Source organism: Equus przewalskii, chromosome 2 (genome assembly GCF_037783145.1).
Source record: "Equus przewalskii isolate Varuska chromosome 2, EquPr2, whole genome shotgun sequence".
Classification (NCBI taxonomy): Eukaryota; Metazoa; Chordata; class Mammalia; order Perissodactyla; family Equidae; genus Equus; species Equus przewalskii.
The window spans coordinates 21292141-21304289 of NC_091832.1; the positions used below are offsets into that span (position 1 = coordinate 21292141).

Here is a 12149-nt window from a genome sequence, read left to right on the forward strand (position 1 = left end):
GTAGTTTTCGCTCCTCGGAGTTCACAGGCTCTGGGGAAAACAAGTCATGAAAATAAATAGAGCAAGCTGCTAAGTGCTATCAAGTGCACTGGAACACCATCTATGACACTGGTTAGGAACAAAATTAGGTTTGTTTATTTTATTCTTTTACAAGGATCTCCTGAGGACAGGAGGAAGCTGGAGGTGGAGGTGGCGGTGGTGAACAACTTGGAAGTCCTAGTCCTAGATTTATTTAAATTAGGTTTTTCCAGTGATCATTTTCAAGAAATACTGGAGAATGACCATACAGTTATAAGATTGCAGAGAAGATGGGGTGGAGGATGGTAAAGTAAGTAGAAAAATTACCTCCTTCTCACTGCAGCAGTTCACGTGGTTAATTACACCCTTCTTGGATCGTATTCCACTCTCTTTTCTTCCACCTCATTAAATCAGTCAAAAATATACAAGGTCTCTACTAGTGAACTGACAGTCATCTTAGGCTCTGCTTCCTCTCCTCAACTGTTAAATTGTGTTTCCTAGAGTTGTACACTATGTTTCTCTCGCTCTACTTTCTTCTAAGTCATCTTGTTCATTCCCATGAATTCCTATGGCTGTAACTACCATCTATATGAGTATGAATCCCATATCTATAACTGTAGTTTTGTAGTCTTCCTTCAGCACCAAAACGTGTTTACTGGAAACCTCAACCTCATTGTCACATGGGAACTCAAAACTCAGTCTATACAAGGCTAATTGTCTTTCTTCACAAAATTCATCACCTTCCTTCTAGTTTCCCCGCTTTCCCTTAATCTTGATTAGAGGAATGTCCCAATATACTCACTTCCTCAAGCAGAAACCTGGGCATTAGGCTCTACTCCTCTATTCTCCTTCCGTTATCCATTGAGTCCTATTAATTATATCTACTGAGTGTCTCTCAAATCTGCCTTTTCCTCTCTATCTTCACTGCTATAGCCCTATAGCCTTGTTCCAGTCCCTCATCATTTTTCTCCTGTACCAGGGGACCATTTGGCTACTCATATCCTCCACCAAACTGTAAGCTCCTCAAGGAGAGAGACACTGTTTTCCTTATTTTTGAATTGTGTCTGACTTCTCCTCCACAATACTGCTGGACACAGTGCTTTGCGTGTTTGTTGAATAAATAAATGGAGGCCCTGTAATGTATGATTACATACAATCCACAGTTTCAACACTCCGGAATTTGTTTTATCCACTTTCCTCCTTTAGAAGGGATGGTTCTGCTCTTCTAACAATCTACTATTCTAACCTAAAATCTACAAGAAATATAATTAATCCCAACAGTTTGCTTTCCTGATAGGAAAAAAAAAGAGAGAGAGAGACCGCACTTTAGAAATAGAAGCCACTGTTGTCTTTATAAAACACAGAATTGTGCTGCTGTTGTTGCTTGCTTCAGAAGGAACTGTACATTACAGCTGCTGGGATAACTTTACAATGGACTGGACAAGGTACAGCTCAAAGCAGGACACAAACACAAGTCTCAAAGGGAAACAAATGCAAACAAGTACACAGCTGTGGGGCTCCAGGGACATTTCCCCATCCATGCTGGACTTGAGAGGGATAAAAAGTTTAGAAACTAATGTGAAACCCAGAGTAGTCACACATGCCCACCAGACGGCTGCTAAGTGCAAACATCACACAGCAATCAGGTTGGACTGTGTGCACAGGAAAGTCATTTCATTTTTCCTTATTGCTACTACACCAGGGAACTCAGTGCATTCGACACATTGTCTTTACTTGCACAATCCTTGGAGGGTTTCCTATTTTCCTTTTTAAAGAAGGAAATTTGCCTTCCCCACTTTATTCTGGTTTTTTCATTTTGTTTTGAGCCCATTCCCTCCACTCCCTTTCTTGGGCTCCCAAACAGCAGCCAGAGGTTCTAAGTCAGTAGGAGTAGAGTAAGGGGAGAGCACCAACCTAGCCTCCCTCCCTGCCCAGGGAGAAGGCAAGTCCTAATAAATGGGGGTAAAGAGAAAACCAGAGAATCTCTTTTCCCCAATCTGCGTAAAAGGCCAAATAGGAAAGAGTGCCCTGCATATCCCTGCCATGATCAGACTTTAAGAAGGAAGGCATCCCAGCTACCATCCTGAATTGGCCTAGGCCCAGTAAATATAAATAAAAATAACTTCCCCCGATGTAGTTTCCAAAACCGCATTTTGGCTAGTTTGAGTTGACCTCCTACCCTGAAGGGGAAGGAACCTCCATCCTTCTTTGTTACACATGATGCCACGTCTAAAACACTGTCCCACCAGCCTTGCAGATATCCTATGGGCCAGCTAAGAAGTCAAAGTGTCCCCTCAGCTGCCCATCGTCAGTGCTAGCCTCGTTTACAGAATTCTGGATAAGAAAACTACCCAAGAACATTGTTGCTTAGCCAAAGAGGAGGCCACAGAGGAGCTATCTAGGTGGGAACCAAGAGCTTTTTAGGGAGGTTTCACACTTTTGGGTACCTTCTTCTTCAGCATTATTTTAAACCTAAGTTCCCAGCAACAACAGCCCCAGGCTCATCCCCAGAGGCCAGCAATAGCACCTCAACTCCCAACAGGTCAGGCTGGACTGGAAAAATGATCAATATGCAGTGCTCTCCTTTCCCACCTTTTATCCAAATTCTCTCCATTTTCTTCCCATCACTCTCTTCTTCCCCCATGTCCATTCCCTAACCCTTCAACCCTGGATACAAGTAGCTCAATCCTAGGAAATCCTCAGAAAAGAGAAGCCCCAGGTAGGGAGAAATAGAACCAGGTCCAGAAAAAGCAACGAGAGGAACAACTCCAAGGAATGGACAGGTGTGGAAGTTGCCAGAAGCCCCCTGATTTCATGCCATTTGGGCAGGCCTGCTGCTCTGCCCTCATGTAAGTTTGAGGGCAGTCCATCCCAGAGAGGACATCACTGGACTTGGGGACAGATTCTTGGTCTTCTGCAGCCAAGGAGCTAAGCTTGACCTTGCCAGCTAACAGTGGGATCATTGTAGCCATGCAGAGAATTCATCATCACGTAGGTAGGCAGGCAGGCCAGCAAGCAAGCTGAGTGAAGAGAAAACAGGAAAAGGAAGCCAGGGAAAGAGAGAAGACGAAAAGGAAGGCAAAAGAGTGGAATGAAGGGAACAAGAGACCTGTCTAAGAGGATGAGGCTGAGGTCTCCCAAGCATTTCCTTAGAGCTTAAGTAAGAAGCACCCCTTAAAACAAAGCCAAAGCTTGTTGCCAACACCACTTCTCAATTTGCATGCACCATCTTTCAAACAAGAACAATCCTCAAGGTCAAGGGTATTTTTCAAGTCTCAATGACTAAAAAGAAAAAGCAGAGTAAGAAGTCATTTTCTTGCCATTGCCCAAGCTGCTTCTCTTGCTTTTATTTCTTGAATGGCATGTGCAATGCCAAAGGGCTAAAAAATGCATTTCAAGCCCCAGCTCAAAACCCAACTGGAGAGAGTGAGGCAAAGAGAGAAAAAGGAGAGAACACAAACTTGTTGCTGAGAGTAGGGGGCTACCACCAGCTCCCTATGGACATTTGCAAATGCTGGTGAACGAGTGGACCCTCCAGAAATAGTGCCCTGATCCCAGCCCCAAAATGCACCCAAGAAGAGAACATGCAGAGCCCATTGTTCCAAGAGAGCTCCCATCCCCAAAGGGTGACTGAACACGAAGTAGACAGTATATGAAGGCGATGGACAGGGCAGATGGAGTGTTGGCATCACTCTCTTTAGGCACTTGTGTAAGGAATGTAGGCTCTCCAGTGAGCTGCCTCCTCCCAGAGCCCTCCATTCTGCTCTGCAGCTGGGCTGTGCCCATGGGGCACCCCACGCTGTAGCCAGTAGGAAAGAAGTAAAGGAGGAGTTACTCAACAGTCCTGATGCCTTCTCTATAATCAATGTTTGTGCTACGTTTTGTGAAGTCGCTGAACAAAGTAGCCAATCAGAACAGAACCTGGGATAGACTGTTTTGCATAGCAAATTTGGCTCTGTACAAGGGCTGCTGGGGAGGGGAAATGGTACCTCTAACTGCACAAGCCCAGATTCAGACCGGCCTTCCTCCGCCTGGCCTCCAAGCCTGAGCTAGGTCTAAAGTGTCATGGCTTCATCATCAGACTGGGGCAAACCCAAGCCCAGGCTCCTCAAAAAGAGGAATTTCTGCACTGAAGCTGCAACTCCTCATCCCAAGCAGTGGGACAGGAAAAAATAAACGGTCAAGGAAAGAGGGGGCCTTGCCTCAAGGCCAGCAGGCACCAAGCTAGAACCCCCTACTTTTCCAGTTCTGCAAGACAGCCAAACCCCATCTCTATCCAGGGAGATTTAAAAAAAAAAAAAAAACGCCCATGCTACCCACTCACATGCCCTAGTGGGAAACCAGGAAAAATTCATTTGTGTAAACAGAAGCAACAGAGAGCAGCAAAATCCCCCCAGCCTGTCCAAAGGACATGCTGGAATCTCTGATGAGCCAAAGTGTCAGAGGACAGTCCAGAGGAAGGGAAGATGCACTTGCAGGAAGAGTGCAAGAGTGCAGGGCAGTGCAGGTGAGGGAGTTTGTAGCAAGAAAAAGGTATTATCTGCACAGAGGAAGGATGGAGCCTGAGCCCCACCTTGGGGAGATAACCACCTCCTACCTAGCCAGGCCAAAGAACAAGTCACATACATAGTTCCTTCTGATGGCTCAATGTTTCTGGGATGTAAACTCATTGGGCATGGGAGGGATTTCCAGATTTTGGCAATACACTCAAGTTATGGTATAAAAATAACATTAGCTTTTGTTCTTTTTTCTTATTTTAGACCTAAGGATCATTTGTTATAAGACACCCCAGTTAAGAAATATTGAAACATAAGAGACTTGACCATCAGGGGAAAAAAGAAGCCAAGAGTGAGAAATGTTATGAAAGTAACTCCAGACCCAGGCAGGTGGGGAGGTAGGGAGGACAGGGAGAAAGGGAGGCATAAGTTGAAAGGCCAGGGGCCAGTCATCTCAGCAGCTCCAGGACTCATCAGGTCTGAAAGTGCAAAGGTCAATGGATTTTAACCAACTTGAGGTTGTTATCTTTTTAAAAGCTCAATGAATATGGAAGTCAATTCCTTCAAATGTAAAATGGCTGGCGCTCAGGCTGGAGGCTTGTTGGGTTAGGGATATTTCTTCCCCACCTACCTCCTCTCCCACCCCCACCCCATCCCCCCAAAGAAAGGTACAAAAGGTTGCAGTTCTGCAGCATTACCGTTACAGGGAAGGCACTGGTTACCCACCAGCAGGCGGAAGGAAGACAGGGTCATGTCACTTCAGAGCTAAGTGCCATAGTGCCTTAAGTCTTACTAGGGCTGGATGTCCATCAGGGAGCAGGTGTAAAGTGGGGTAGAAAAGGTGGAATAAGGGAAAGGGGGGGGGGTGGCAGCTGGGGGAGGAGCAACCAAAACCATTAGCATTAAAAATCTTCCTACAAACTGGATTCTCAACCCATTAAAACATCTAGTATCCTAAAATATTGATCTGGGTCTGGTTTCGTTTTTCTCCTTAAACAAATCTAGACCTTTTCTGATTAAGGCTCCTAAAAAAATCCTTCCCTCCTCCCACCCACTTTCGCAAGCCCCTCACTTTCCCATCTAAAGTATCAAACCCAAACCTACCAGCTTTTGTCCGTAGGGCTGCAGAGCCAACCTTACCAAGCTGTCAGGCATGAGTCTTTAGCACTGTGAGTCACATGAGACACCTGTGTATATGGTGGGCACCGGTGCTGCCCCTCTTGGTCCAGTGGGGTCAGGGCCAGATGTGACAAGATGGGGTGAGGAGTGGGGGGGTATGAGGTGGATATCAGAGACTTCTGGCTGGTGGTCTGTCTTACTGGCCCTGTTCCCTACCCTTTTGCCCCCTCTGTAGAAGGAAACAAGGCCTTCTGCACTCTCCATACCCCACCTCCCTCCCTGCTTCTTCTGGATTTGGGCAGCACAGCTCTTGGGGCTTGGAAAGCTTTCTTCTATCCAGTGAGGTAACAGCGTTCTGCCTTCAAGCGAAGTACATGGTGCGCAGAGTATCCTGGTGAACCTGCACGGCTTTGGCCAGGGCCTGGGGGTCCCGCCCATTGCTCTGCCCCGATATGTGGCTCCCCTCTCCACTGAAAAGGAAAAATGAAAGAAGTCCTTCCTGGTGAACTTAGCTGCTGCTAATCCGTTCCCCCATCCTTAGGGTGCCAATTCCCATACCAACTTAAGAGAAAACCCCAACCCAGATTTGGGCAGGTGAGCCCAAGGACACCAAATTGGACAATACCCATTTCCTTCTACCTAAAGAAAGTTGAGAGGGTCTAGCACCAGAGGCTGAAGCAAAAACGAAGCCAGCCTGATCCCAGGCCTCACCTGTCATGCTCCTTGTCCACTAGGTGGTATCGTGCCCGGAAAGCCACCAAGCGGGCATAGTAGGCAGGTGCTGGGATAGAGACGGAGCGTGTGCATCGTACATAAGTGTGGCACAGCTGGTACGTCAAGATCTGGAGCTCATCCGCTGTGAAACGGTTGTCATCCCAAAGGACATAGTAATGGGATGGTCGGCTGGTGCCCTGGGAAGATAGGAAGGTGAGGGGCCCAAGGTTGGGCAGAGGGGATGGCTGATGATAAGGAATGGGATTACTGTTAAGAGCATGGCTGGGTTGGAAGACCCACCCATGAATAGGCAGACACAAAGCCACCTAAGTCATAAAGCACCCTTCTTATGGGCAACCTGCCTAAGACAAAGTACACTTGTGTCCAAGTGCACTAAGGGCTTATTAAGAGAATAATACTGATTTGAATGCCACTCAGTGATATATTCTAGAGGCAGTGGGAATAATCAACTACTTTGTGACCCATTGGAAACCCCAGGACATAGCCCAGCTACCTGGATGCCTGCGTGGCTGCACAGATAGAAGTCAAACTCAAATGGGTGGGTGATGTTGGTGTCCACAGTGGTCCCAGCTGGGATGTTACCACTCTTCCCAATCTGTATAGAGACAAAGACAACCAAGATCCCAAGACCTGCCTGGCCCTAACTAAGAGCCCCAACTCAACTCTGCTCTGGCTCCACCAGAATCCCAAGAGTAAAGCAGAAGTTGCTGTTCCCAGAGGATACCAGGTCTTGAAATAATGGGCTCCTAAAGTCACACGGACCTGTGTTTAAGTGCTGGTTTCACCATTTCTTAGCTACGTGATCTCAGCAAATCATTTAACCTTTTTGAGGTTAAACTGGAGATAACAATAGTACCTACCTCACAGGGCTGCTGTGAGGAAGACGCCTTGTACAGTGTCTGGCACATAGGAGAAGTTCAATAAATGGCAGTTCCCTTTCCCTTCTCTGGGAGCTGGTCTATATATGGGGTCTATAGGCCAGGGAGCTAGGAGGAGGGAGAGGAAGTATAAGGGAAGGAGGGGAGACGGGGGAACAAAAGGAAGGAGGTGGTAGAGGAAGGACCACAAGAACTAGGGTGGAGAAAGGGGCCAGGGAGGATGGATAGGCCAAGGACTAAATCCCCAGATTTTATAACAGTCTTCTTCCATATCAAGAGAAGGAAGACAGGATGAGGTATGGGTGCCTTCCTCAGTCCCTTACTCACTCGCTCATTCTTGTCAGCACAAAAAAGCCGGGTGTGATGGCGTTTCTGCACCACAATATAAGTGATCCCAGGCTGGTAGTCCTTTTCCAGTTTGATGCAGGCATCACGAATGGCCAGCAACTCATAGTGGAGGATCTAGGCACAGGGTGAGGAGGGAGACAAAGAGACATACGGCTATTCTTGAGTTCACACATCTCTCTGAACTAAGGGGTTGCCACTTGTTATACGGCTTTTGTTCAGCCTCCCTTTATAAGCTGACACCCAATCATTCGAGATGATAAGCCCTTTCCACCAAAAAGACCCTTATACTCAGTTCACCTGATATGTTCCTATAAAACCTTGTCTGGGAGGCTTGGCATCAGCAGAGAATATACTCACCTGGTTCCTAGGCATAAAGAGACCTAACATCAGGACACAGAACTAAAGTTCACAGAGAAATCATTAAAATCACAATGCCCAAAGTAAGGTCAATTAAAGGATCAGGAGGATAATGGAAGTTCCCCTGTGAGCTCTAAGAGCACACAGGGGTGGGACCACCAGAGAAGAGCAGATACACTTCAGGAATGGGTGCAGAGAAGGTATATGAGTTCAGTCCTACAAAGAAGCAGGATTACAAAAAAAATGGACTAGCTAAAGAAGCAGCCACTGGTAAATAACCATGGGCAACAGTTGCCTTATGGCCTTGGATGTCAGATGCAGGGAGTCAAAACTGCATGACAGAAGTGGATAGAATTTGAAATCAATTAGAACTACGTTTAAACTCAAACTTTGTCTAGTTGTATTTCCTTTAGCAAGTCACTTAACCCCTCTAAGTCTCATTTTCTCCACTACTAAAGTTACTAAGAAGATCAGCCTCACAAAGATGTTGTGAGGACTAAAACAGATAATTAAGTAAAAGCACAGAAAACCTAGTAGGGGCTTAATAACTGTCAATTGCTTTGCTAAGCAGTTTGAATTTTAACCCAAGGCTATGTGATGCCACCAGACATTTCTGAACAGAGAAGTGATAGGATAAATTTATCTGATATTTTAGTAAACACTGAATGACTTGGAGGAAACTGAGCATAATGGTTAAGAGCATGGATGTTGGAATCAGACCAATTTGTCTGAATCCCAGTTTCACCACTTATTATTTCGGGTGACACTGAAGAAATCATTTAACATTTCCAAGCCTCTGCTTCCTCATCTGTCAAATGAAATAATGATTATTATTTCATAGGGCTATTGTAAGCATTAAAGAGAACACATATGAAGTGCTAAGAACAGTTCATGGCACATAAGAGGTAACAAATAAATGGTAGTTATATTACTATTAAATAGTAGTCAAGGAGACCAGTTTAGTATCCTAGTCTAAACAATAGAATATGAAAGCTTGGGGCAGGGAGAAAGAGTAAGAAGAACACTATGAAGGAATGTCAACAGCAATGATTCTCAAAGTGTGGCCTCCACACCAACAGCATCACCCAGGAACTTGTCAGAACTACAAATTCTAGGGGCCCATCCTAGACTCAATGAATCCCAGAAATTCTAAGGGTACAGCCCTGCAAACTGTTTTAACAAGCCCTCCAGGAGATCTTGATGCATGCTCAAGTTTGAGAACCACTGGTCTAAAGAATCAGTCTTCAACATGAATCAACTAGTAATTAGGCACTGAGGGTTGTCTGTTACAAGAAGATAGATGTATAGATGCTTGCACACTTCACTTCTCAGTTGTGATCTCTGCTCCCAAACCATTTAGGAAAGCTCCCCTAAGAAGGAGCACCTCCCAGTGCCCATAGCTTAGAAAAGGCAAAAGTATTCTCTGCTACCATTAGGCCCTCTGACCTCAAATGTGAAGGTTTTTTCCACCTACTGTGGGCCCTACCTGGGGAAGCTGGCCTTCAGGAACCCCATCTCGGTAGAAGATGATGCGGGTAGGTTTGAAGCGGGTGGACTTGTAGAACTGGATGAGCAGCTCACGCACCATGTAGGATAAGTCTTCAATGATCTCTTGCCGTGGTCGCTGAACCCGCACAGTAGCACAGTAACGGCTGGGGTGGGCATCCATACTGCCTACCACCTGACAATCAAAGAGGCAGGATCAGCCCCAGAACCTCCATCTCCTCAACACTGTCAGGCTGTGGGTTTGTGGAAAGGCTTCTTAGCAAGAAAACTATGCAATCAAATGAGTAGGGTTTTACATTCAATGAGGCCTGGTTTCAATCTCTGTTCTATCAACTCATGCAAAATGTACTTAATTCATCTGACCTTCTTTTTCTTCCTCTCAAATGGAAATAATTCCACCTGCTTGCAGTCCTGTTGTGGTACACATAAAGCACCTTGCACAGGGCCTAGCACCAAGCACAGTAGGTACTTGATAAGTTTGCTTTCCCTACTCCTTGCAGAGGGACATGTAAAGGTTTGGCACTACTAGCTCAAAGAGTGACCTCACCTAGCCACAAGTTTGTCTTTTTTTCAATTCAAGTATTAACCTACCCAAGAACTGTGGTGAAGAGTACTCTTGCAGGTGGTAGAAGTAACATTTTCAAAGGGGACAGTGACCAGAGCCTAGGATGGATGGCCACAAGGAAAACAGGGATACACATAGTATAGGGTTTCCCTGCATTTAGCGAGATAAGCCCAGTCTGCCTAGAGAAATGTGAGGGTTGAGGAAAGAGAAGTGGGAAGGAAGGCCTGATCCCTTAGCAATTCAGACACCTCTATGGGACAGGGAGTAGAGAAGTCAGGAGAGGGATTGGAGAGACATCTAATCTACTAGGTGGATCAGGGGTAGGGATGGGGAAGAGGAAAGGACAGTCCCAGCAACTAAGTAACTCCCTTATAAGGGACTTCAGAGAAGTGATATAGTTACTCCCATATCCCAAAAGTGAGCATGGAGAGAGAGAGAGAAACTCAGACACAGAGCAAGAGTGATAAAGACTGGGCCAAGTCTCTGGCCAAAGCCTACACTCTCACTACCCTCTCTGGAAAAAAGACACCATATAGAGTTAGTTTTATGAAGATACCAAGGGAGTGGCTAATAGAGATGATCAGCTAAAAGGAAAAGATCTTATGAGTTGTCAGGCACCAGGGTTGAGGGAAGGAAATCACGTGTAGTCTTGGGGGCTCAGAGCTAAGAGAACTTTATGAGGAAGTTGGAGAGTATCACTCACTGCTGTGATAGAAGGTTTTTTCCCATCCCCTGCTGGAGGGTGTGTAACATCTGCTCCCAGGAAGATCACTGGCTGTTGAAAGACAGCAGAGCTGAACAAGGAAGAGAAAACAAACAGTGAGGAGTTGGGTATTCTCTTCCTGGTACCATCTAGCACTTTAGTCCTGGTCAGCGTCCTATCTTTTCATCAGTCCCTAGGAGGGTACCTAGCTTGACACGGGCAAGTGGGCAACAGAGTTCATACCGCTGGTGTGGGACTAGGATGTTGTTTATGCCACCAAGTTTAACATTAATCTTCAGGCAGAGGTTGGACAGAGTCTGAGGCGAGGTCTTCACCACGTTCTTCACTTGCACACACTGTGTAGCCATTCCCAAGAGTGTATCTCCAACACGTTTCACCTCAGCTACGAGCAGGGAGAGAACTGATTAGTGTATTCAAGAAATACTCACTGAATTCATACTAGAGGTCAGGCAGTATATGAGACACAATGGTGACCAGAAACACATGGGCTCTCTATTCTCACAGTGTTTACTATCTACCACTAATTTTAAAAATCATGAAGAGCATAACAATAATAAATGCTACAACAGAAAACTTCATGGAGCTATGAGAACATATAATAGGGGGCAATAACCTAGCCAGGAAAGGAATGAGTCAAGTAATGATTGAACTGAAATCTAAAGATAGAAAAGGACTTAGAAGAGAGAAGGAGTTTGGGAGAGAGCACTCCAGGCAGAGGGAACAGCATGCAAAAATGCACTTTGATAGGAGATAACGGCATATATTTAAGAAACCGAAGAGCCAAAGTAACTAAAAACGAGATCAAAGGAACCATGATGTGAGAAAGAATGTGGTCGTTAGACTGATTCAGAGTAGCTTATATTAAGAAGGCAGTTGTTGAGATGGAGAGAAACAGATTCAAAAGATATTTAAGGGACTCAGAGAATATATATGTGAGTAAAGGAAAATAATTTTTATGGATAACTTCTAAGTTTCTGGCTTTTGTAACAGAATAAATTCTTTTTTGAGAGATTTTGAGTTTGAAGTGCTTTTTGGTCATCCCAGTGAAGCTATCAACTAGCAACTAGGTACAGTAGCTGGAAGCTCAAGAGTAGCCTGAAACAGACATACAAATTTGTGAGATATTTAAGTATAGGGAGTAACTGTAGGCATGATCTTGATGAAACCACCAAGGAAGAGAACAGAGTGAAAAAAGAAGAGAGCTTAGACCTGAACAGGAAGAAGATCAGTCTGCAAAGAAGAAAAACCCAGAAAACTAGGAGGAAGATCAAGACGTTGTATTATGAATGCCAAGAGAAGAGAGACAGTGTTTCAAGAAAAAAACAAGTGTTCAACAGAGTCAAATGCTGCTAAGAAATCAGGTAAAATCAGGATCAGAAATGTTTTTTGCATTTAGTGATATC

The 12149-nt window shown here is 45.2% G+C and overlaps 1 protein-coding gene across 5 annotated transcripts in view; it reads right to left on the bottom strand.

Annotated features, from left to right (window-relative positions):
* Positions 1–112: 112 nt before the first annotated feature.
* LOC103549279 (argonaute RISC component 1) overlaps positions 113–12149 on the bottom strand; it is a 34466-nt gene continuing 22429 nt past the window's right edge. For 3 of the 5 annotated variants that reach the window (XM_070610310.1, XM_070610313.1, XM_070610312.1), the window contains 7 exons: positions 10969–11128; positions 10726–10816; positions 9438–9632; positions 7574–7708; positions 6862–6963; positions 6345–6544; positions 1344–6103 (listed from right to left, as the gene is read on the bottom strand). In XM_070610310.1, the coding sequence (XP_070466411.1) occupies positions 5995–6103; positions 6345–6544; positions 6862–6963; positions 7574–7708; positions 9438–9632; positions 10726–10816; positions 10969–11128 (992 nt within the window). In that variant the 3' untranslated portion in view covers positions 1344–5994. Of the gene's footprint in view, positions 6104–6344; positions 6545–6861; positions 6964–7228; positions 7355–7573; positions 7709–9437; positions 9633–10725; positions 10817–10968; positions 11129–12149 lie in introns of those variants that run through there. The other 2 variants (XM_070610311.1, XR_011537465.1) reach the window with 2 other exon arrangements.